This window comes from Miniopterus schreibersii, assembly GCF_964146895.1.
Source record: "Miniopterus schreibersii genome assembly, chromosome: 1".
In the NCBI taxonomy this organism is placed as follows: Eukaryota; Metazoa; Chordata; class Mammalia; order Chiroptera; family Miniopteridae; genus Miniopterus; species Miniopterus schreibersii.
Genome location: NC_138101.1, coordinates 42,468,410 through 42,494,594, shown reverse-complemented (window position 1 = coordinate 42,494,594; position 26,185 = coordinate 42,468,410). Strand labels below are relative to the sequence as shown.

At 41.1% G+C, this 26,185-nt stretch overlaps 1 protein-coding gene across 3 annotated transcripts in view; it reads right to left on the bottom strand.

The window, feature by feature from the left end:
- Window positions 1-2,250: 2,250 nt before the first annotated feature.
- The window catches only part of BTC (betacellulin), a 39,727-nt gene continuing 15,792 nt past the window's right edge, over window positions 2,251-26,185 (bottom strand). The window contains exons 2-6 of one of the 3 annotated variants that reach the window (XM_081150310.1): window positions 21,607-21,705; window positions 12,235-12,352; window positions 6,963-7,109; window positions 5,327-5,422; window positions 2,251-4,168 (exon numbers count right to left, since the gene is read on the bottom strand). In XM_081150310.1, coding sequence (XP_081006436.1) covers window positions 5,329-5,422; window positions 6,963-7,109; window positions 12,235-12,352; window positions 21,607-21,705 — 458 coding nt within the window. In that variant the 3' untranslated portion in view covers window positions 2,251-4,168; window positions 5,327-5,328. Of the gene's footprint in view, window positions 4,169-5,326; window positions 5,455-6,962; window positions 7,110-12,234; window positions 12,353-21,606; window positions 21,706-26,185 lie in introns of all 3 variants that reach the window. The other 2 variants (XM_081150311.1, XM_081150312.1) reach the window with 2 other exon arrangements.

Below are 26,185 nucleotides of genomic sequence, written 5' to 3'. Positions count from 1 at the left end.
TCTTGAGTATAACTGCTGAAGTTGTTTTTGGAGTTCTATAGTTTACTTAGTTTCCTAATATAGAGTTTGAGCCTGCTTCCAACACCAGCGGCCGACAGGTCCTGGGGAAGAATGGGCTTACAGAAGTGCCAGCTAGATATTATTATAAGATACACAGTCCCAGGAACGGCAACATCAGCAAACAGGCAAGAATGACTATTGCACGTTATGTTCCAGCATTAACACTCAGCTGCCAGCGCTGATCACACGGAACAGGTTCCTCTGCAGAAAAATGCTTTGAAGTATGAAGGATCCTTTGAAGAAGAACAGATGCCTAAATGCAGCCCCTACACTCATCAACCAGAGCAAAAATTAAGACAAAAACAAAAAGTATAAACCAAGATTTTTACCCCAAACAAACATAGTTAGGTTTTTTTTTGCTCTTGAGAGTCATTATTAAAATGTGTAAATTATTTTGGGTCAAGGAAAATCTGCTAGCCCCACCATATACTGACTTCTTCTGTGAGTGCCCATTTGAGTTCCATTCTCCAAGACAGCGGGGCAGGTTAAAAGTCCGATGAGAAAATCTGCTGGGTAACATAACTTCTTGCATAAGCTTTGTTTAAATTTTATGCTATAGAAGATTATATCCACTAAAGTATGAGCTCCATGAGGTGACAGAGTTTTTTATGCATTTTGGTCATTGATATAGCCCCAGCAGCTAAGTTACTTGGCACTTAGCAGGTACTAAATAAATATTTTTTAATAAATTCATAACAAAATATAAGTAGAACATTCTAAAACTAAGGTCTCATTAAGGCAATAGCTTGGGCTTGAAGCCATGGGCATGGAAACGTGTCCTGGACATCCTACCCAGAATTTTGCACAAACCAGGGCCTTATCCAAATAGCAAGTTATCTGACCCAGAATGTTTTACTCCACTCTCTATGTGACTTGCTTCCATCATGAGCAATGATATGAAGTGGAAATGTGAAAGGCCCAAATAACTTACTTCAGGGAAGAAACAAAAAGCTCTCCCTTATCTCAGCCCTAACTTAATAATATAACGTCACCAGAACCAGGAACCTCTCACCTCACAGTTTGCATGGCCACACACTTCATCCTGGCCATGCCCGGGGATTCTGGAGGAAGGTATGAAACTTTGATTCCTTCTCTTTTTTTTATTCCCTTGTAACAGCATCTGCTGGTCCCTCCACTGCTAGAATTTAAGAGAAATTCTGTAGGATTTGACAAGGACCCAAGAAAGATCTGCCCTTACCCAGGATCTGGGGCGGAGACCTCTATTTCCCAGAGCCAGTCCAGCTCAGATGTAATTTCCTTCAGGAACCTTCTCTGATTCCTTCCAAGCTGGTTTAACCACTCTCCTCCCTGACCCCACAATGCCTTCAGCCTCGTTTAGAGCACCACATTGCACTGAGAGGGTCGGCGAATAGCTGTTTCTCCCACTAAGCTGTAAGCTTCCTAAGGGACCGTGTCTTATTTCTCCTTAGTACTTGTCACTGTGGGGAGCACAGAGCCTAGAATATAGTGGGTGCCCAGTCAACACTTGCCCCCTCTCCATGCTCTGCAATCACCATCTTGAGTGGCTGTATATGAAAGTAGAATATTTTTGCTAAAAATGTTCCTCTAATACAATTGAAAGCACTATCTGAAAACCATCATTTGATATTCTAATAGGGGATGATTATTTCTGCTTTAAGAAACTATTGCTCACAACCTCATGATGCACTAAAATTAGGATCTTACAGAAACCCAAATAGCAAGTCGAATGAGGAATTTATTATAAACATAACATGTCTTATGAGACCACAGACAGGAACAGAATGAGGCTAAGCTTTGAGAACGCATGTACTAGGGACTCAGCCTGTCAGGAAACCTGGGTCTCATCTCTGTTCTCTCTAATCAGCTTCCCTTGCTTTTCTGATCCACATGGGGAAAAACATGACTGCCCAAAGCTTCAAAATGCACTTTTATACCCTAAGAACCCAAAGGGACTAACTTTAGTTCAAGTTCCCAATCCTCCTGGGAATGACTCCAATTGGCCCAACTTCATTAAGCACTCACCTTAGACCAGCCAAATGCAGCTGGAAGTGGGGACAAAAATATGTCCAGGCTATTGGGCATAAAATCCCGTAGGTATGGCCACACCACACTTCCAGATTTATTTCAAAGCACTAATATTCAAATTTATTTCTCTTAATACCAGTACCAATAGAAAATTCACAAGGATACATGTGTTTGCTTTGTTTTAAAAATAAATTTATTTTATTTTGATAATATTGACAGTTTATATATCCAAGTTCATTTAATATATGTAAAACAATTATAAATACATTTTGAAAAGATATAAAAATCCTCAGAGTCCTTTCTTGACATCAGACCTACCAATTTTTGAAAGACACCATTAACATATTAGGATCAAAACAAAATTCCTCAGTCTGAATTGTCTTGAGAGAGTCCATTGGTCAACCAACATCAGTTCAGGAAAGAAGAAACATTTACATCTTGTTTTATTTTTTTTTAAATACTCAAACAAGCATTTGTTTCTAGCATTCTTAGTATCAAAGAAGACTGAGAAAGAGAAAGGGCATGAAATAAGTCCAGAAGGAGACTTGAAAATAAAACATATACAACATGAATCAATTGTATATAATCCTGTTGTAAGAATGTCTATTAAGTCAGGAGTAAAATAGATTTAGAAAATTATCAGTTGTTAGACTTAGCTCTCCTTGACACTGGAGCTGGGTATGTGTTACGCAGAAGCGCAAGTGTCCGTCTCGCTTGAAACGCGGTGTGTAATGGAAGGTGGTGGACAGCTTCGCCTTTTGTTTGAAGTCTCCATTTCACTGCACGTTCCGAGTCTACATTGTAAAGTTTACAAAGATTCTGGAAAAGAAGCTGCTTAGCTGGTAGGTGCGGCAGCCAAAGTGCAGCAATTTGGGGACATCCTCCATCTGTTTTTGTAACCGATCTAGCCTGTCAATGTAGAAAGTTCCATATTCGATGGAATATCGGCTAAATGTAGATTTTGCTTTTGCAGTTTTTAGAGAGTCCTTATTAAACATACTAGGGAGTTAAAGGAGCATTTGGAAAGATGGTCTCAAGTAATAGATGCATATATGGGACTTCATTGCAACACTATTCACCTGAGAGCAATCACAGGCACTGCTTATCAGAAGGTCAGAAATGGGGCTCTGTCCCAACCAGCCTCTGCCTGGGCTCTGCTCTTCTGTCACGACCGTTACCCTGGGATCAACGGCATCTGCCAGTGCGGCTGCTGATACCTTGGTGAGCAGAGACACTTCCCTGGGGTTTAAGGACTGCCGGGCATTTCCTTCCCATAGCTCTATTCACTACCCTGCCTAGGGCGCGAATCCGTTTACTTTACTAAAGCAAGAATTTATTCATGTCTCTGAGCATTTATAAAGTTGCAAAGGAACATAATGAAAGTCAGTGCCACAGGAGACATGGAGGGAACAGTAACATACATTCAGGACTCTGCATTCTGAGTTTCTGGAGGAAAATGGCCCCGGTATCTCAGAGTCAGGGCAAAACACAGTTCAGTAGAAAGTTTTGGGTTATATTAGCGAGTTAGGTTGTACCAACTTTGATGAACAGAAATGATGGTTGAGAACACATACGTTGAATTAGGTAAATCTTGGTTCCAGTTTCAGTGCCACCAATTCCTAACTCTGAAAATCTGGGTTAGATTATTTAACTTCTTTGGGCCTGTTTCCATATATGGGAAATAAGGATAATAGATATCTCAGAGGTTCTTGCAAGGATTAAAGGAAATAATATATTTCAAATTCCCAGCATATGGTAAGTGTTGGATAAATGGTAGATGGATTATTATTGCAGTTTCTAGGATCTAAAGTCCATCCTACTTTTCTTTTTCGTTTAACCAGTAATCCTGGTGACAAAACCTAAGTGGAAGTTTATTAATATTTCCCTTCTTAACTGGTTGCTTTTTTCTGAATTACTAAGCAATAATAAAATTTATTATTATTATAAAAACAATAGTAAACAACACAAACAGTTATAAACAAAGGTAAATACATTATTTAAAATTCATTTTGTTAGCTGTTTTCCTGAGACACATTCTGTCCATTTTCAACTGAGCGAGGCATTTTGTAGCTTGCCGCCAGCCTGGAGGTACCTTCATAGCCTGTAGGAAGAAGGCAGAGAAAAAAAGAGCAAGCTGTTTAAAAGAAATGTGCTATGTATTCTAAAAAAAAAAAAAAAAATCTAGAGCTAGCATTTTTGTTTTCAATTCATTAGTGTTATACCGGTTAGAAGAACACTATAATTTCTTGAGAAGCGTTTACTATACCCCATTAATCTTCTGGGAGTTTCTGGGAAAGGAGATTCTTTGTAATGCGGGGAGAGCTATGGAAAGTCAGTGCCTCTCTTGCTGAAGGTGAAGGAGGAAGCATGTGGCCCGATTGCTGCTGGCCTAGGAGGAGCCAGCCAAGGGTGAAGCCACCTCTTCAGACGGTGAGCAGAGAGAGAGAAATCGCGTTTCCCCGCATGGAGCCACCGATCTAACCTCTGGATTACCAGTTCATGTGCTCTAAGCACCCCCGTTGTTTTAAGCCAGTTTGGTGTGTTTGATGCTGTTACAGCCAAACCGCCTGGCTGTGCTGGCTACGTTGTGTGCCCCTTGGAGCCCTTCTCTGCCCTGTTGTGCCCTCCAGGGGGCTGGCTCTACAGATTGCCTCACAAGGGCTCACTCGCCTTCCTGGTTCTTCTTGGCTTTGGTGTTCAAACATGAGGAAGAAAAAATATAAAATAACTACATAACCATGCAAAGTTAGAAAACCAATTGATCTGGGTACATTAGAAAAAGTATAGCCCTGGCCGGTGTGGCTCAGTTGGCTGAGCAAAGTCCAGGACATCAAGGGGACACAGTTCGATTCCCATCAGGGCACATACCCGGGTTGTAGATTCGATCCCCTGGGGTGCATACAGGAGGCAGCTAATCAACATCTCTCTCTCTCTCTCCCTCTCGATTCCCCTCTTTCTCTCAAATCGATAAAAACATATCCTTGGGTGAGGGTTTAAAATTTAAAACAATAATGAAAAAGAAAAAGTATGTAAAAGTCGTCTCTTGCACATGCATGTATCTCTGTGATAACATGCCAAAGAAAGGTATGAGGACATTTTTTACTTGACTTCGGAGCCTATGAAAAAAGTCTGTTTATTTTTAGATGTTTTAAAACATAATCAGACTCTAATGAATGATTTACTAGATGCAATTAAACTCCATTTCCCCAGTGAAATGTCACCTGCATAGTTTCCCATCTACCAAGTTTATCACACTTACCGTCAAACAATACTAGTCTCTTGAATATCTTCATTTACAGGAGTTATATCTTTACCAACATTTGCCGTATCTTCTTTCCTTTTCCTTCGAAGAGGACTTGGAAAATGGTGTTAGAAATTAGCATGGGCCTGTTAGTTCATGCGAAGACAAGATTAATCATCAAGAGAGCAGCCTATGATTTTATTTCTAGACTGCTAAGAGTGAATAGGTTCCTTTTTCTTAAATATCTGAGGTTTTCTCTTAAGCCATCTCTTTCCCTAGGCTCGAGTACAGCTGTATCTAAATAGAAAGAATATGGCACCTGAGTGGTGATGGAGCTTGGTTAACACAAGAACATTTTCCAGGACAAGTCATTTTACAAAATAGACTGATACAGCATTATTAGTGTGTAAACTAGATATAGTGAACACTGGAAACAGACATAAGAAAACCAGAGCGCTTCTGGGTATGTTAATTAAGCTGCCAGATACATTAGAAAGCTGGCCTGTATTCCCATTTTCTTAAAGTATAACAGAATTAATTAATAAAATAGGCCATTTCCCAGCTCTGTCCAACAGATGCTCTGTCCCCAACCTGACATTATAAAAACTCCTTTTTGCCATATAGTAGGTAAAATAAAAATAATAACTTTCAATTTTATAGCTAGAAGGAATTTTACAGAAGGAATTTTATAGAAAATAAATTTAGAGGATTAAGATCTTAAGAAATTTCTCCAAGGTCTCAAAGATACTCAGTGGCAGAACTGGGACAAAACCCAAAGCCTCCCAGGAGCTCTGCTTGTGTTTTTATCCCTGGAGGTTGTGAAGAAAGGACTCATGAGAAGCCCTCTTCTGGCCTAGACGGCAGAGCAGAGGCCATTGCGGCAGCTGGGGGGCTGCGGCAGCTTCTGGCACAGGGAGGGAGCCCCTGAGGACCTTCCAGGGCACTCCCGGAGGGCTCTAGGAGGTGCCCGGGCCAGGCCTGGGGGTGAGCCCGCAGCCAGGTGCGTGCCCTTGGCCTGAGTCGAACCCGGGCCCTTCAGTCTGCGGGCCGACGCTCTGAGCGCTGGGCCAAGCTGGCGAGGGCGCGTTCTCGTCTAACAGACAATTCGAGGGGCCCAAAGGAACACCTTAAGTTCTACACCAACCCACTCTCTCTCAGACGAAAAACAAAGTGTTTCTTCAGTCCCAAAATTGTGGTTTATAATAAAAAGTAAAAGAGAAGAACAAGAGAGTAATTATCTGGTGTAACTTAAATTCATTATTTTGATGTAGCCAAGAAAAAAATCTTTTTTTCATTTGTTTCTATTTTTCAAAGTTAGTTTGTCATGGCGCAGTTTGAGAAAAGAAAAGCCTTATTTAGCTTACTAACAAACACATAAAATATGACTAATTTTAGGACTAAATAATTGTTTTCTTTAAATTAAGGAGATTTATACAAATTTGATTTTAAATTATAATAGTTGTGCTCAGTAAAATGACAAATATATACCATGTGTTTTATTACAAATGCTTTAAATAAAGGATGGCAAACCTGGAAAAGTGATTTATTTAAATCAAGGCAAAAAAGAAAAAAGTTGAGGAGGGAAGGAAGGAAAGAAAGAGTCAGCAAGAGTCAGTTCCTCAGATTTACTTAGAATTAAATTAAAAATACTTACTGACAGCATGTGCAGACGCCAACCACCAAAATGATCAATGTCACCAAAACTGCTGTCAAGGAAATCACCAAAATCTGTCCTGTGTCTCCTCTCAGGTAAAAAAAGTCAACTCTCTCACATCTCGCCCCAGTGTAGCCATCATCACAGCTATAAAAATAAAACAACAACACAACAAGGTGAGGAATGAGAGGCTGTTAGGAATTTCTGTTTCTTTTATGAAAAAAATAACACTATTTTCGTTCCTTGGAATTAATGAAGGACACAATTCCCTTAAAAATTGTTAAATAGCTGTACACAACTGTGTTTGTGATTAATTTCTCTTCATTTGCTTTGCTGAAAAATCTGTCATCACTTGAACAATATTAACAATATGTATAATATAAATAGGGGTGTTGACAATTTACTCAGCTTTAGTTTGAAATTTTAGATTCTGAATTTGAACAGAGAAAACATTCCCTCCACAACATCCCCAAGCACCTAATACATGACAAGGAATTCAAAGCCCCAGGGTGTCCCCTTTCATCGCAGGGCCATGTGAACAGTTTCGGTGTGCCCAAGTTCTCCTCATGGAATTTATTTAAAATGGTGCTGTTTTATATGACCAGACATGGTGATGCGCATGACCGTGCACAGGCATTACCTGCACGTGAAAGCTTTATAAATACTATTCAACAGGATTCATTTCAATGTCCTTCCCTATCAGCGCAGTCTCAGGGTTCGCTGCAATTCGGCCGATGCCTAAGTCTGAGGTTACAGTTAAGGGCCCATTGTCCGAGCAACGCTCAAGGAGCTCAAGGCTCAGTGACCTGGGGACCATCCGTAGTATTCTCTGAAGTGTGTCATATGCTGAAAGGGCATGTAAGAAGGTTGAGGACATTTAAAACTGAAATTACATGTTGTAACATCAGTTACAAATATTTTCCTTTTTTCTCCTCATACTCATTCAAAATGCAAAAAATATTGGTCATAATTGTATAAATCTGAAATAGAGGAAATTATGCTTCTTGAAAAGACTGCTGTACAACCTCTTTTTGTTTCATTCTGCTTTGTGTGATTTAATTTTTGTTTTGTAAGAAAAGATCAATTGCCAGGCTGTTCTATAGTTTATGTTTGACAAGAACCAAGACAGTTAATTCCCACAAAGCTTCTATTTTACAAGTAAGGAGATTTCTTAATGCCAATATTGCAGCTGATACAATGCTACAAAAATTAAACCAAACCAAACAATAAACAAGCCCGGCCAGAGTGGCTCAGTTGGCTGTCGTCCTGTTCACCAAAAGGCTGCCACTTCCATCCTGGCCAGGGTTCATTCCTGGGGTGCGGGTTCGATCCCTGATTGGGGCGCTTACAAAAGGCAACCAATTGATATTTCTCACCCCCCCTCCCCCATTCCTCTCTCTGAGCATGTCCTTGGGAGAGGATTAAAAAACAAAAAACAAAACAAACTCAGTCGCAACCATGAGCTGAAAGGTGAGGCTTGATGTAGACACACGGGAAAGACACCTAATGCCACCTACTGCAGAAGGACCCCAGGACCTAGGAGAGAAAACTGCTTCTTGCAAGAGAGCTACGTATTACCATTGCAAGGTTAAAGTAATGGAAAGAAAGCTTAGAAATATCTTGAAACATCAAAAATCTCTTGCAGATGGGCCTGGAACAAGGAAAACAAATTACTTTTAATTGCATATATGGGATGAAGGTTTTTAAAAGAGTCTTTTTTTAAGATCATAATTAAAATCTTACAAAGATAGTCTCTTCCAATTAGCTTAAATGTTTCTCTAATAAATTTACTTAATGTGGCATTTAAAAAAATAACTTTGCCCATAAAATACACAGCAATTACTTGATGCTCTTTTAGAAGGCTTTTCTAATTATAAGCTCTGGGTTCCTTGGTGTAATCACACTTTAGTTGAGTTTCTCAGTGAGCAGGACTCCCTGCAAGTTGTAACCCAATGAGCCATGCTAGATGGTGAAACCTTTACCAGTTCTGGAGGCTCCCATGTTATATCGCTTCTCATCAAACCAATCATCACCCAAATGCTGATTTTAATAGGTAAATATGAAATAGGTGAGGCAAAGTGTGCAAGATCCTAGTAGATGTTTATTAAATGCTGGATAACTAAACAAATGAGATTTAATAAGCATCTTATCAAATAAAATTTAAAATAATTTTTAAAGATGCCCATGACCTTTGAGGACGCTGCAAAATCAGATTTGGGATCATTTCTAGAATAATCACCAGGCACAGTTCTAAGAGATTTAAAAGTATTAACTCAAATGAATCCTAGAACAACCTTTTTGTGCTTGCTATTATTAGCCCATTTTACAAATGGAGGAACTGAGCTATAGAGAAATTGAATGGGTAGGACTGAGACTCAAATGCAGAAAGTTGGCTTCCAGGTTGATGCACCAAGCATATGTAACACCACTTAAGTGAAGCGTGCTGCATAAATAAATCAAAACTATGTATCTGGAAACAAATCATCCCCATTCCAAGAAAATACAGAAGAGGCTAATAGAGGATTGGAGTTATTTGAAACACACACTGGTATTTATGTAAAAACAGGAATCCACAGACTCCTGTGATCCCAACAAAAGGAGCTATTTCAGATTCTCAGAGAAACGGGCAGGAGAGTTTTGCCTGAATCTGTGCTACACAAAGTCACCAAAAGGTCAGGCTTAGATTCATTATCTCCCACTCATCTCATGGTATAATTTATGGAACATTTACTCTGTGCTCAGTACCATGATAAATATTTTTAATTAATATTTATTTTGCTTAATTCTTAACACTTCAGAGGAAGATATTGTTATCCAGTTTTACAGATGATAAAACTGAGGCTCAGGAAAGGTAACTGACCCATTGTTAAATTTGTATATTATTGGTAGAAACAAAATCTTAACTTAGGTCTATCTGATTCAAAATCTGTGTCCTGCCCCTATGTTTCCCTACCTCCCAATGATTCTGTATTATTCCACCTCTAAGAAAGTGTTCCTGGTTCAGATGAAGGCCTTGGTTTTGACACTTAGCGTAGCATTTAATGGACCATGAGGGAGGGACTCAGCCGCTTATTCACCAGCCATTCCTTGAGCATCTAGTAAATTCTAGGCATGGTGCTTGGCATTGGAACACAAAAAGGAATAAGCCCTGAGCCCTGCCCTCTAGGTGCTCACAGTCACAGAAGGGACATTTAAAGAAACCAAATGCTCCAGGGGAAAAGAGTTTTCATAGATGTGAGCTTTCTAGATCCCAGAGAAAGGGCATGCAGCTCACACCTGAATGTGTCTGAGAGGAGGGAAGTCAGTGCAGGGGTCCAGGAAGGGCTGATGTTCGAGCTGCATGTAAAACACCAGTGGGAATGAGCTTTGCAGTGTATGAGAAGAGCTTGTGTGATACACCATACAAAGGAATGTAGAATTTCAGAGGAACATTTGACTCTATAATGGAGATGTGGTTAGAAGTTAAACCAGGATCAGAGGAGCTTTGGAGGCCAAGGAAATGAGTTTTCACCTCAGACATAAGGGGACAAACTGCATGCTGATTAGTCTTAGGGAGTAGATTACACACTGTAGTTTTCATTTTAGAAGGCAGCAATATTAAAGAGCAATAAATGTACAGACACAGAGATCAGTTAGAAAAATGTAGTGCATTAGTGGGCATTAATATTTTAAAAACTCAATATATTCTCCCAAACCAGTGAACAATTAAATGGAATTTTTAAAAAATCAGCTCTATCTTTCTCAATACAGAGACAAAGGCACATTTTTCTTATTTCCTTACATTAACAATTCTTATTTCCCTCTAAATATTATCTTTATATATTTATTTTTAAGATTAAATTTGAATATAATTAAACTTTGAAGAAGTCCACAACTCAAAATTCCACTAAATTAGGGATTGGAATTACTGTTTGAGATATTTATTTAAAAAAACACACAAAAATGTATGCTGGGGAAATGCACAGAATATAAGTATTCTATGAAATTTTTATACCTAAAAAATCACCTTGTTCTTCTATGAGGCAAGCTCTCAGAGCATTTTAGAGAGACATCTCTTTAGTAGAAAATGAATATTTAAATTATACAAAAATGTTACTTGTGCCTGAGTAAAATTAAACTTGGACTCTTAATGTACTAACAGTTGAAAACTTTTCTCCCAATTCCCTGCCCTGCTAAACAAACTTTGAAAATCTTTATTTATAAATAAGACTGCTTTCCTTGCACTTAATTGACACCTGCAAAAGTAACTTTTGATTTGGCAGAAATTCCTTTATATTTAAATTAATTACAAACTGTATAACAAATGCTAGAAAAATTTGTTTGCATTCAAAACACATCGGAGATGAATTGAGCTTCTAAAAGCCCCCTTGTGTGAGGCTAATGTCATAGCCACTGCACCACAGAAACAAGGAGGTTAAAGGTAAAGATTTACAAGAAGCACAAGGAAGGACATCACCAAAATGCAAGCAAATCCCACAGAGACAGCCCGACTCAAGGTCAATGGTGCTCATCATTACCCTGTGGGGCCACAGGAGTAACCCAATGCCTGTCAACAGACCAGTGGGGAAAAAAGCAATGGACTGTTACTTGGCCATAAACAAGAATGAAATCTTACCATTTGTGACAGCGTGTATGGACCTCAAGGGCATTATGTTAAGTGAAATAAGTCAGAGGAAGACAAATACCATATAATTTCACTTGTTTGCTGAATCTAAAGAGTAATACAAATGATGAAACAACACAGAAGAGACTGATAGTTGCCAGGGGGAAGATGAAGGCATTCAGAAGTACAGATTGGTGGTCACAAAATAATCATGGGGATGTAAAGTTCAGGATAGGAAATATAGTCAATAATATTGTCATAACTATGTATGGTGCCAGGTAGGTACTTGATATTGGAAGAACACTTATGCTGTATACCTGAAACTAATACAAAATAATATTGAATGTAAACTGTAATGGAAATAATAATAATAATAAAATTCTAAGCAGAAAGAGAAAGAAAGTATTCTTCACGCTGGACAGAACAGCCTTGCTTGGCTAAGGCCGCAGAGCACGGGCCCTGCCTGCGAGCAAGTCTGGCCCCTCCGATGTGCGTCAGTCTCTCCGTCAGCAGCTGTGGAAGGGGCCCCTGAACAAGCGGCTGGGCCAGGACCAGGGGCACTGTGTCCTCACAGAGGCCTGGTTAGCTCACACTTTCCAGTCCTGCTGAGCCCCGGCCAGCTCCATCCTGCACCCCTTTGCCTGCACCCCCTCAGGGAGCTCCACTTACAGGCAGGAGGGTGTCTGCAGGGCCCCCACAAAGCGACATTTCCCATTGATGCAGTAATGCTCGTATTTCTTGGGGCATGGAGAGAAGTAGTCATTCCACTCTGATTGGGTGGTGGTAGCTAAAAAATAAGAAGAAGTTCAATAAATCAACTCACCTTTTTTGTAAGTAGTATTCTATTCTTATCTTTGCTGCCAGGTCTTCTGTAGAATATATTCCCATCTCTCATTTCTTCTCTACACAAGGATAAAAGTCACAGTTTTGTGGCTCCAAAATAGCTCTAGAGATTGGGTAATTGGGACTGTGGTTGGAGAATTTCATATTTTAATTAGATTTACGTCCAATCTACCTCTCAGAAACATTGGTGTTGTTTAAGGATAGAGCACAGTTGAGCTGAGAGACAAGGTCATTCTTTCTATGAAGATTATTAGAGCCATGGGGCTGATGGCATTGAAGGGAAAAGTACATTTTTCTTTCCTTTTGTTTTCTTTTAAAAATTGTTTTAATTTAAACACTTACATAGTACTTACTGAGAACTAGATGCTAGTCTGTATACTTTGTTTATATTAACTCATTTAATTCTCATAATAGCCCTGTAAGGTAGGCACCATTCGAATCTCCTACTTATTAATGAGCAAATCTCTTTGTTAATGAGAGGTTAAGTCACCTTCTAGAATTACTCAGCTAGTATGTGGAAGGCAAGGAAGGCAAACACAGGCCATCTTGCCCCACAGTCCTTGCTCTTGGCCGCTCCACTCTGGCACTTTGTCAAGCCAGCTATTTGCAGGTAGCTGTCATCTACTCTCCACCTGAGGCACCCAGAAGTCATGCTTCCCTGAATGAAAGATTCTCCCTTTCATTCAACCCCTGGAGGGTTTCTCTTGTTCTGAAGTCAGAGGAAAATACTGGAAGATTTCAACCCTGCTCTGACCATCTTGTCTTATCTTTTAGAGCCTTGATTGTCTAATTTTTCAACTGGGGACAGCAATATGTAACAATTTCCTCACCATAGAAAGTTTCAATAAATAAAGATTGTCTAGAGTAACAGCACAGAAATACTAACCAGCTGTTCCTTGTGTTGGTTCACACCATACATGAGACAACAGCCCACACCCAGAGAAAACAGCTAACCAGCCATACCAGCCCAGTGTCGGATTCCATACTCATGGTATGACCAGCAGCCAGCAGGCCGCAGGCACCTGTGGAGCCAGGAAAGCCACAGTGTTCGCTTCAGGAGGGCATTTCACTCTAGGTTGGTGTGGCACCTGGCACCCAATCACATCAAACAATCCTTTTATTAAGAGCAAGGACTGCTAAGCTTCTTCCTTCATATTAGGTAATGAGTACGTATAATTGCTCAAGGCCACCGGAGAGAGGAGTCACAGAGCCCTGGATGATCCACACACAGCAAATGCCTGCCATGCCAGGTCACAGTTTAGGGGGTGGCAGAATGTTGCTGAGGAACTGGCTGACCTGGTTTTGGCTGATGACTTAATTACCACCGTGCCCACTGCTGGTCCCTGCCAGATATTTCTGCCACACATGCCAGTCAATGGGACTCTTATGGAACTTTCTGCCAGAAATAAGTGCAAATTGCCTCAAATGCAAAGATCTGTGTATTTTGGCAAATAAATTGATCAGTCAACTTTCATTTGTCAAGTACTTTCTATATTCAGAGTCCTGCAGTAGGCACTGGAAAACATCAAAGAAATAAAAGATATCCTATCTCTCTCTAAATTGGTACAATAGAACAAATTCAAGACACTAATGAGCAACCAACAAGCAAAAACAACCATAGTAACTGCATGAACAGCTGTGGCCCACTGCAGACAGTGGAAAGAACACTGGATTGGGAGGAAGGAAATCAGTGTTTCATTTTCAGCTCTGCCTTTCATTAGCTAACTGGGTCTGGTAAAGTGAATTAAGCTGCCTGAGCCTCAGTTTCCTCATCTGCAAACTAAAAACATGTACCTAAAAGAGCTTTTGAGAGGCTCAAAAAAAAAAAAAAAAAGATATGAAAATTCCCAGCAGAGTGACTGAGCAATAAAGTCCTCGCTAAATAAGTTGATGCTAGAATCTTGAAAATCTTGGCAATTCTAAGAAAAATCTTGTATGAGTACAAAGGCTCTTATTTAATTAGGGGAAAACTTCTGGGACATGTAGACATGCAGTATTTTGGGTTTTTTTTAATTTAAGAGGAGGTGAGTAAGCAACTGAGGTACAGAGAATGTCAAGATCAAAAGCTCAGAGTCAGGAATATACCAGCCTTATGAAGGGGGCAGATTTATTTTTTATTTTTATTTTTCAAAATATATTTTTATTGATTTCAGAGAATGGAATGGAGAGGGAGATAGAAACATCAATGATGAGAGAGTCATTGATCAGCTGCCTCCTGCACTGCCCCTGCTGGGCATCCAGCCCAAACCCTGGGCATGTGCCCTGGCTGGGAACCGAACCATGATCTCCTGGATCAGAGGTTGATGCTCAACCCCTGAGCTACGATGGCTGGGCTGCAGGGTGCAGATTTAATGACAACAATGGAAGGGACATGAAGGGAACAGCCAAGGATGCTGTGAATAGAAGTTAAACACCTCAAATGGTCAGTAGGCTCAAATGCTTACACTGAAATTTAAGGCAGGAGAGAGCTGAGAAAGGTTCTTATAAATTCAATTCAATGATACATGTAAAGACAAAATGGGAAGCATTTTATAATATATTAGACAGGAGAGTGCAGACTGGGCCAGAGCAGGAGGATGCCAGGGCTAGGAGAAAACCAAGGCACCCCTGAGCCACGCAGGCATATGGGATGTGAGCCCGAGGCAGGGGAGTAGAGGGCAAGGAGAAGAATTTAAGAAGCAATAACACTTAGTGACAGATCCACTGTGCTCCAGCAAGGTCTTTTCTGCTTTGCAAAGCACACCTGACTTTCAATACAAGCTGTATGGCTCTGTGTCCTGACCTTGACTAATTCCTTTCACTGTTGTGTCCCTTTAAACAGAGCCAGCATTCTCATAAAAACCACACAGCCCAGGATCCCCCAAACAGCCTTAACAGCAGCTGTTGGACACGGTGATTGGATCAGCCGTGGTTCACCCAGCAACATGCACCTGTGCCAGGGAAATGACTGCCAGGCCCTGTTTGGATACCTGGCAGAGCTCTCTTCTTTGCCAAATAAGCATACTCTTAAATATTCACAGCATAATTTAGATTTAAAAATTCTTCCATACCATCAGGCAGAAAAAATCCTGTGATTTCTCTATGGAACTTTAAAACCTGGAAGAAAAATAACTCACATAACAGAGATCCTCTCTTCCGTCTCCTGGAAATTAAAGGCTTATCAGCATCATGACCCTTTGAAAATGCATCTAGAATTCCAGAAGCTTTCATCTGAAGTTCAGGAAGGTCGGGCTATTTGAAAGGTGAACAATTGTGAAATGTAACGTTTTCCGCCTATCATGAGACCTGATGACGTAGGATGGGGGGGGGCAAAAATCTCCCGTTCCACTCCAGGCATGTGTCCCACAGAGAAGGAAAGTAAATCCTATGGCAAAAGTAAGATTAGCCCGTGTATTGGGTTTCTCTGTTGAGAATGGAATGGCATGGTTTTGAAAATGTCACAGGCCTAAAGGACTCCCTTGATTCTGGGAATTAATTGATCTTCTGTCTTCCCACCTCTTTCTAACCCACATGCCCCAAAACCAAAACATTCCTCTGGGAGTGAGTCTGTCCCACAGAACTGCCCTGGGAAACCACGCCCACTGCTGGGCCAGGTTGCCACTCCGGCTCACTGTGGGTGGCACTGCAGGCGATATATCTCGGTCTCTTCATGACACCACCATGTCCCTAAGATTCTAATGTGAATTAAGTAAGGAACCACAAGGGCTACTGCGGGTCAGTGTGTGTCAAAATCTGATCCTAGGAGTTAGCAAAAGGGATGGGAAGTAAGAACATCCTTCTTCGATCACATGGGCAGAGGGACAAGAAGTGGATCTTCCTTGGGTGATATGGGTGTTCGAGGAGAGGCGATGGTTTCTCCTGAGCCAAACTCAAGTGTAGGGATGCAGCAGACTCCCAAATCACTGTGTGTAAATGCGGGTTTTGCCTCAATTTGACAGATGCTTTGATTAAGCAGCATTGTTCCCTGGGCTTTCTGTTCATGACTCTCATCTTATTCTAAAGCAAAACAGGCTTTGTGATGAAAACTCCTCAGATTTGAAACATTAGGTCTAATTTTCATAAAGACTTCACTTGCTTATTCCAATAGTGCTTAGTACAAATCTATGTAATGATTTGGCTATGATTTCAGCAGCTCCCCTGAAAACAACTCTAAGGGTGATGTACTATGATTATCCCAGTGCTGTGTTGTAATTGTCATTACAATGTTCATGGCGTCGCTGTATATCTGAGCCCTAGTCAGAGACATAGTTAAGTCTGTGTGTAAGAGGTTTAAAAGGAGGTGCTCAATGTGGAGAGAGATGTCCCACAAGTGTTTACAGGAGAGAGAGGAAGGGAAACAAATACCTGTAGGTTCACCTTCCCACACAGATACCTGACCTAAAAAAGGCAACACCTAGTGCACAGAAGAGTTTAAGAGGCCCCAGCAGAGTTTGGAGAACAGTTTCTTAGTCTGTGATGTAAAGCCCAAGGCTTTGCTTGTCCTTGGCTTCCAGGCATCTTCCCAGTAGGGGTTTCTTTATATTACAGCTTTCTTAAGCCAAAAGGTGAGGAAGAAAGTTTTGTATTTTTAAAGTTATTTTTCCTTTTATCTTGCAAACAGTCTCCCTGAGACAGGGAATGTAAATTCACGATGCCCTTGAAGTGCAAAGTTTGACATTTGTTGTAATTGAGGAATCCCACCTCTTACATCCAATGTCATTTCCTAAAGAAATGTGAAAAGGTTGGTTACTCCAGGACAAGAAGAATAGAAAATAGATCTCACAGATGTACTTGTCACCCCTCCTGTGCTACCAGAATATGCTTGTACAGGGTCTAATCATAGATCAGTATGTCTTTGCCAACCATTCTGACCTGACAGGAGTGGGTGTCACTTAGAAATGCCCTTTTTTATTCCTTGCCCTTTCAAGGAAGAAAAAAAAAATCTAGTGTTGAAGTGTGAGTGTATTTGCATATATATAAAATTATTCACAGCTGGGAGGCAAATGAAAAGAACAATGGGCAGCAGGAAAACTTGTACTTCTTTTGGTTTTTCAAGAGTGTAGACTATAGAATTCTTATGCCTATGATGCCTCCTTTGCTCATTTCTCCTTTGCTGGTTCTTTCTCATCTCCCCAAACTCTAAATTTTGCAATGCATTAGGGCTCAATGCTTTCTTATCTCTTCTCCTCTATTTCCTCCATCGATATTTCTTGGCTTAAAACACCTTTATGGTAACAATTCCCAAATTTATGTTTCCACTCCAGATCTCTTTCCTCAGTGCCAATGGTCAAACTAATATCTCCACTTGGATGTCTAACTGGCATTTCAACTTAACACTTCCAAAATGGAACACCCGATTTCCCCTCAAATCAAGTCTTTGCTTATCTCAGCAGGTATCTACATTCTTTCTTTTAATTCAGGCCAAAAATCTTGGGGTCATCTTGACTTCTTTATCTTTTGATCTACACCTATTTCATTAGAAAATTCAATTGGTTGTATTCAAAATATGCAGAATTGTCCCTTCGTCTCCACTACCCTGGACCAACATTCTCTCTAGGCTGGAAGTAGTCTCCATGGCAACAACATCTAAATCATCTCCTTGCTGTTGCCCCTTTAACTGTCTAGTCTGCATACATAGAAACCAGATGGATGATATTAAAGTTCACTCAGAGTGAAAGTTGAAGGTTTTAACCTCCTTGCCAAGGCTCTACACTACACTACCCATTACCTCTCTGTCTCCATAACCTCCTCGATGTCATCTTTGACCATTTTGTTCATTGCTGCAGTCTTGGTACCTGGAACAGAGCCTGCTGCATAATAGACGCTCATAAGTATTGGTAGAATGCATAAATTCCTCATTCAAAATAGAAAGTGACTAACTAAAAATGGAATGCTTAAACTTGGGTCTATTTGAAGATAAAATCATGATATCATTTAGAAATAGGAACAACTCCTAAAGATCATCTGATTCACTTCTTCATTTTACAGGTTGAAAAGTGAATCTTTGATAGCTTAAGTGATTTCTCCTCAGTCACATGGTCAGTCAATGGAGACAATCTTCTCCTGTTCCACATTAATTCCTTTCTCAAGAAACTTTGGTCCTGATTTGGACTTTACTTTCAAGCAATTATTTTTCAAAATTTCCCTCATTCATATATCAGCATCCTGATCTTCACACATGATTTTAGCATTAGCATGATGATTAACAACACATTCTAGAGCCAGCCTTTCTGAATTCATGTTACTTATACACAAGTGGACCAAACTTTTGCCACTCCCAAAATATGCCTCTTGGAATATTAATTTTAAGCTAGTAATTAAGGGGAAAAAGTCCCAGAAAGAACTTTTTACTCACCCCTTTATTGCCTAAAAGGGATTTAGATAGAGGACAAGCTCCAGGAAGGGAGATATAGGTCATCACAGATAACTATAGTTTAATATGAATTAGTGTGTGATAGACAGGGAGGAACCTACCAAGGCCTGCTTGATCAAAGTCCTCTCTGTGTTCCATTGTGAAAGTTGGCCTAGCAAGCATTTGTTTACCAAACATTTGCTTTTCCGTATCCATGTGACTTGCCTTCTTACCCTTTAAAGTCCCAAATCTCAACATTTTTCTTTCCCTTAGCCCCAGGATGACATATAGGCCTCAACTGCCATCCAGTCTCATATTCCTATGGCACTTGCACATGTACGTAAATATTAAATTTGGTTATTTTCTCCTGTTAATATGTCTCTTGTAAATTTGGTTATTAGCTCAGACAGAAGAACCTAGAAAGGTGAGAGGGAAATTAACTTTTTGACCCCTACACAGGCTACTCTGCTTACTGTGTGGCCTTAAGCAAACTAAAAAAATCTTCTCCATAGTAAAGAAAGAATTAACAGACTGAAAAGGCAATCGATAACTGCTATGGAAAATAGTATGTAGTTTCCTCAAAAAAATATAAATGCATCAAACATATAACAGTATATCAAAGTGATATTTGTGTTCCCATATTTATTGCAGCATTATTCACCAAGGCCAAGATGTGAAAACAACCTAAATATCCATCAACAGATGAATAAAGAAAATATGTTACATACATAAAATGGGATATTATTCAGTATTTCAATAAAAGGAAATCCCTCTGTATGCAATCATATGGGTAAACCTGGAGAACAGCATGCTAAGTGAAATAAGTCAGTCACAGGACAATTATTACAGGATTCCACTTATATATGGTATCTAAATAACCAGATCCATAGAAGCAGAGAGTAGAATGGTGTTGCCAGGGGCTGGGAGGAGGGGGAAATGAGGAATTTTTGATCAATGGGTATAAAATTTCGGTTATACAAAATGAGTAATTTCTAGAGATCTGCCCTATAACATTATGCCTATAGCTAATAATATTGGATTGTACATTTGAAAAATGTGTTAAATGGTAGACCCCATGTTAAATGTTCTTACTACAATAAAAAAAAAAAAGAAAACAGATTTAGGATATTGAGAGGCAGATTGCTTAACACTGTGAAGCATCAAATTACGGAATAATCTCCCAAAGGAAATATGAAATGTCATCGTTTAAACCATTTGAAACCTGACTGAAGAAAAGCACACAAACACATAAAGTTGGTCTTGTTCTTCTCCCTACATGGGTGACAAGACCCACACAAGCATGATGTAAGACACAGGTGGATCCCACAGCCTATGGGCACACTCCAGACCACCCACTAGTGTGAGGGAAGAAAGGAGAAAGATAGGGCTGGAAATGATGACTCACACCAGGACGACTTGCTCAGCATGTTCCTGGCTCAGTTACAATTTCCCCTGGGCCTTAGGAAGGAAGGATTTACCACTAAGTCACCACACTCCCAGCACAGAAAAGTTTCCAGGGAATACAGGAGGCTCTTCTCCACTCCACCCTACATTTGGAATTAGCCTGTGTGGTTTTTTTAATTTTTAATTTTTAATTTAATTTTTAAAATATATCTTTATTGATTTCAGAGAGAGGAAGGGAGAGGGAGAGAGAGATAGAAACATCAATGAAGAGAGAGAATCATTGACCGGCTGCCTCCTGCACACCCCCTACTGGGGATCGAGCCAGCCATCCTCACTGGTAATTGAACCGTGACCTCCTGGTTCATGGGTCTATGCTCAACCACTGAAGACACTGGCAGGATTAGTCTGTGTTTTGTTTTAAATCAGAAACAGCCTGTGCAGAAGACCAAACCACATAATCTATAAAGGACAGACAGAACCTTAGACCAGCGGTCAGCAAACTATGGCCAAAGGGCCAAATTTTTCCTACAGCCTGTTTCTCTAAATAAAGTGTTATTGGAACACATCCAAGGCTACTTGCTTGCATAGTGTCTATGGCTGCTTTTACAGTAAAACTGCAGAGTTGAGTAGTTGCAACAGAAACTCATGGCCTGCAAAGCTCAAGATATTTATTATCTGGTCTTTCACAGACTTGACCCCAGCCTTAGACTAATAATTTGGAGAATAGTAATTCAAGCATCTCCAAAGTAAAATATGTAAAAATTATTGCTCCCTTCCCATCTTTTAATTTGTAGAATTGAAAAAATTTGAGTAGAATATGCTACCTTTCTATAAATCTAGTCTAAGGTAGCATATGCTAGAGTCCAGAGCACACATCTATGGCACCAAATTAGTGTCATGATTAAGACTGAAAGCACTAGCCCTGGCCAGGTGGCTTAGCTGGTTGAAGCATCCTCCTGTGCACCAAAAGGTTCCGGGTCCGATTTCTGGTCAGGGCACATGCTAGGTTGCTAGGTCGACCCAGTCAGGGCATGTGCAGGAGGCAACCAATTGATGTTTCTCTCTCTCCCTCTCTCTTTCTCTCTATCTCTCTCTCTTCTCCTCCTTCCTCTTATTCTAAAAAATCAATAACATATCCTCGGATAAAGATTAAAAAAAAAAAATGAAAGCACTAGAATCAGAAAGACCTGAGTGAACACCTGAGTATGTATCCTGGATTTGCTCTTTACCAGCTGTGTAACCTTTGGCTAGCTAATATTATCCAGCTCATAGGCTCTTGAGAGGAGTGAGTGGATTACTGTATGTAAAGCACTTAGTATAGTACCTGGTATATTAGTATGTGCTCAAAAAACTACCTTGTTTTATGATTACTACATTATCAAAATATTAAACTTAGGGAAACAGCTTTCAAAGACTGAAGATGAAGCTAATGAAATACAAGTGCATGGCTTGTTATGCATTACCTGCACAGTCTTCTCTGGCATCTCCACAGAGAAGGCCATCATTTTCAGGGCTCCTGGTTGAATTCCCATCTGCCACAGCACAGCGGAGAATCACTAGACCTTCAAGTTCAAAACAGAAGCAAAACAAACATGAAAAGTTTAATATTTCCTCAATGTGAAATATTCTGTCAAAATTATGACCCATTTAAAAAATAGCAAGGCTGTGGCTTCCATTTCCAATTCATTATCCCATGAAGAGGGATGTGTACATGGGCCAGTGTGTCGCATTCTTTTAAGCTCAGTGGAGAAGACAGAATCTTCAAGCCAGCATAACTATGCACCTTAAGTGAGGAAACCTGACCATGACTTATGATGGGGCCTTATCATACAAACAGAAAATAGAGTTCTTAGCCACTAGATGAATACATTAATGAATTTCTAGGGAGAATGGATGATCAGCCCTTATGGCAATGCACTTTTTCCATTCCACACAGACCCAGTGTTTCTCAGGTATTAACTATTGAGCATCCTTCCTCCTGGAAAGATGGGACCTAGATACTCAATTCGTAGGAATTACTTTAAAACTTCAGGTTCCTCTGCTACTTACCTCTGTCTCTGAGAAAGAAAGACCTCATGAAAAGGTACGTGGGAAAGAGAAACACTGTGTGTGGTCAAAATAGTTTAGAAAACAATGTGTAGGTTTTGTGCAGATCTGATTCAAACAAACTAACTGTAAAAAAATCACTTATGAGTTAATCAGGGAAATTTGGCACCAACTGGACATTAGATATATTAAGGAATTGTTATAGTTTAAAGTATAACAGTGATATTGTGGCTTATGTTAAAAAACAGAGTCCATATCTCTTAGAGATTTATATTTAAATATTTATTAATAGAATTAATATATCTGGGGCTTGCTTTAAATTAACCCAATAAGGAAAGGGGTGTAAGGTAGTGAGGCAACATTATAGATCAAACACCATTGGCCACAAACTGATAACTGTTGAAGCTAGGTGGTGGGTATATCAAAATTCAATATGCTGTTCTCTCTACTCTTACATTTATCTGAAAACATCTATAATAAGTTGGAGGGCTTCTGGTCAAGAAGTTGGCATAGGCAAATGAGGTACTACATCCTCTTACAACCGCATCAAAAATACAACTAAACTACAGAACCACCATCATTCAGAACCACCTGAAATCTAGCTGAATGAAAGTCCTACAACTAAGGGTATAAACGAGAAGCCACATCAAGAATGGTAGGAGGGGTGGAACTAGATAAAAATCTGGAGGGATATCTCAGCTGTGGAGGTCCCTCTTGAGGAGGGAGGTGAGGAGCTAGGGGTCCTAGCCCCACACCAGGCCCTCCAGCCCAGGGTTCCAGTGTTGGGAAGAGAAGTCAGTAAAACTCCTGGATGTAAAAAATAGTGGGGATTATGGCTGAGTGAGACTGAGAGCTTCTGGAGTCCCAGGCAGTTCCTCTAAAAGGGCCCACACATAGATTTACTCAGACTCACTCCTTCTGAGTTTCCGTGCTGGGTCAGCAGCTCAAAAGGCACCAGGGACATACAGGGAAGAAATGAAGTGTCTGGCATCAGGATGAGAGCTGGAGGGACAGCTTTCTCCCAAACAGAAGTGCTGGCAGAGGCCATTGTTCCTTTGCTGAGCCCTTCCCCAACAGAGCCAGCAGGCGGGAGCCATATCTGAGACTCCATCAACCTGACTATCACTGTTCACCCACCCTGGTGATTCTGAGACCCCTGCCCCACAAAGTTTTGGGCCTACCCAAGCTGTTTCCAGTGGCTTTTCCATATGAATGGCCTGTCTTGGCTCATGGTTCAGACTTTCTTAAAATCTCACAAACAAGCATCATCCAGCCTCAGCACGCCCTGTACCTCTTGCTGAGTGGCTCCAGGCCCAGCTAGTGATAGCCTGCCTTGATTTGAAGCTTGGTTTCTCCTGGGCACCTCCAAACCTAGCTCAAATAGCAGCCATCTGCAGATCACTTTGTAGCTCATGCCAGGTGGCCCCAGGCAGAACACAGGTGGTGGCTGATCTTGGCCTCCACCTGGAAGGCCCTGGAGCCAGTACACCCAGAGGACAGCTTCAGACCACATCAAAGAACCACCCAACCACCTACACAAGCGACACACTCAAGGGGCGGATTCATCGGGTAGCAGACCGCCACTAAAATAAGTACTGCTCTGTGGGGTGGGCCCCTGCACAGTTGATCTTCCACGCTGGTCACAGCCAGTCCTTGCAGTCAGTCGCCTTGGGGTTATGTCTCTCCCATTGATGTGCCAACAGCAGTCAATGCTCAAGTACAACAGGAGAGTATACACAGCCCACACCCAAGGATACACTTGGAGTGTCCAGCTTGGGTGAATAGGGAGCCTGTCCCACTGCACCCTGCAGGACACCTACTCTACCCCAGGCCACTCTACCAAGCCCGGGAAACATTGCAGCTCTACCTAATACCTAGAAACAAACACAGGGAGGCTGCTAAAAGGAGGAGACAAAGAAAAGTGTCCCAAATGAAAGAACAGAACAAAACTCCAGAGGATTTATGGTGAGTTTTTTAATGAGGAATATATATATATATATATATATATTTCAAGTATTGATTAATAACTTCTAGAAAATAAAAATTGTGTAAGCAAGATAACATAATCATAGTATATTATCTGTTTCAATAGTGGACAACATGGTAATGATAATGTAAATACTGATAATTTAACAAAAAATTGTCCTAAAATCAGGGCCAGTAATTTGCGCACATACACCATGCGGGAAAACTACTTGTGATTAATCAGTATCTGTACTGTGCCAGTTCTTAAATGTTTTGACTATTACCCCTAGAGTAACTTCACTGGAATTATGAGAGGAGAGAAGCCTAATAGGTAAGGTCCAAGCTTGACAAGTAAAAAAATAATAGCATTACAAGTAAATTCTTTAGCAAGGCAGAGGTGAATACAGAAGAAACACCTGGAAGAGTCGAAAATGGCTGCTTCTAGGGAGGTAGAGAGGCAGGAGGGTGCGGTGTAACAACCTGCTATTTGCTACTGTAAATGTTTTAGTACTATATTACTTTTCAAAATATATGTATATTTAGTACACTGTTAAAAATAAAGTTAATTGGCCCTGGCCTGTTTGGCTCCGTGGCTAGAGCGTCGGCCTGCAGACTGAGGGTCCCAGGTTTGATTCCGGCCAAGGGCACGCGCCTGGTTGCAGGCTCCATCCCTGGCCCGGTTGGGGGCTGTGTGGGAGGCACCCAAGGTGTCTCTCGCATCGATGTTTCTCTCTCCCCCTCGCTCCCTTCAAATCTCTCTGGAGAACAACGGAAAAATATCCTGAGGTGAGGATTAAAAATAATAAAGTTAATTTTTAAGAAAGGGATTAAAGTTGAATCAACCAGGACTTTCTAAACAAAAAATATGGCAAAAATAATACAGCACGTCCAGCTTGTCTGGAGGGTGGCGGGGGATTGTGATGGAAGAAGAAGCTGGAGAGCAAGGAGGAAACACATGACTTAAGGGCCACGTTAATTAGTGTGAATTCTGTTATGCAGCTAAAGTGGTCACTGAAAAGTTTTAAGTGAGAAACAACATAATCATCTTTTTTTTTTTTAGTTGGAAAAGCTAACTTTAATACCAATACAGGTGATTCAGACACACCTACCCAAGGTGGTGGCACTGGGTATGAAAAAAAGAAATGAATATGAGAGATATTCACAAAGTAAAATATAAAACACTTGGTAACTGGTAGAACAGGGTGAAAAGCAAGGAAAAAGGAAGGTAGGATAACTCCAGAGTTTGTGGCGTGAGTGACTGGCTGGATTGTCAGAGACATAAGTTACGCAAGAAGACAATCAGGCTGAAGATTGCTGTAGACTGATATTTTTGTTAAAAACTAAATCCCAATGTGATGGTGTGAGGAGTGGGGGCTTCGGGGGTGGTTAGGTGACGAGGCGGAGCCTTCATGAATGGGACCGGTGCCCCTATAACAGAGCCCCCGAGAAACCCTTTGTCCCTTCTGCGCCGTGAGCGCAGAGAGATGTCCGTCTACAAACCAACGAGCAGGTCCTCTCCAGACACTGGAGTCTGCCAGCGCCTTCATTCTGAAATCCGCAGCCTCCAGAGCCGTGAGAAAGAACTGTTTGCTGTTCCCCCAGTCTGTGGTGCTTTGCTATAGGCCCCAAGTGGCTAAGACAGGAGCAGAGAGAATCTCAAGTGTGGACACCGAGACCGGACCGACTGTGGCTTTTCCAGGAGACAGTAAATGGAGAGAAGATCGGGAGCTCGAAGGGAGTGGAAGCTACACCTTCTCCATCGGGAGCCGTGGGAAAGAAGCTGCATTTAAGGCCGTGGAAGTGGGTCTCTCGGAAAGAGCCAGGCGGGAAGAGGAGGATGGCTGAGGACAGGCCCTGGAAGCAGCCGCGTGGCGGGCAGAAGGGGGGGCTCTCAGGCGGCTGAGCAAGGGCAGCCCGGGGCTCCGGGCAGCTTCTCCACGGGCTGACCAACGCCACGGAGGACGGACGGAGAGCTAAGGACCAGACCGAACACGCTCACCGACGGGCGCCCGAAATGCGCCAGCGACACGT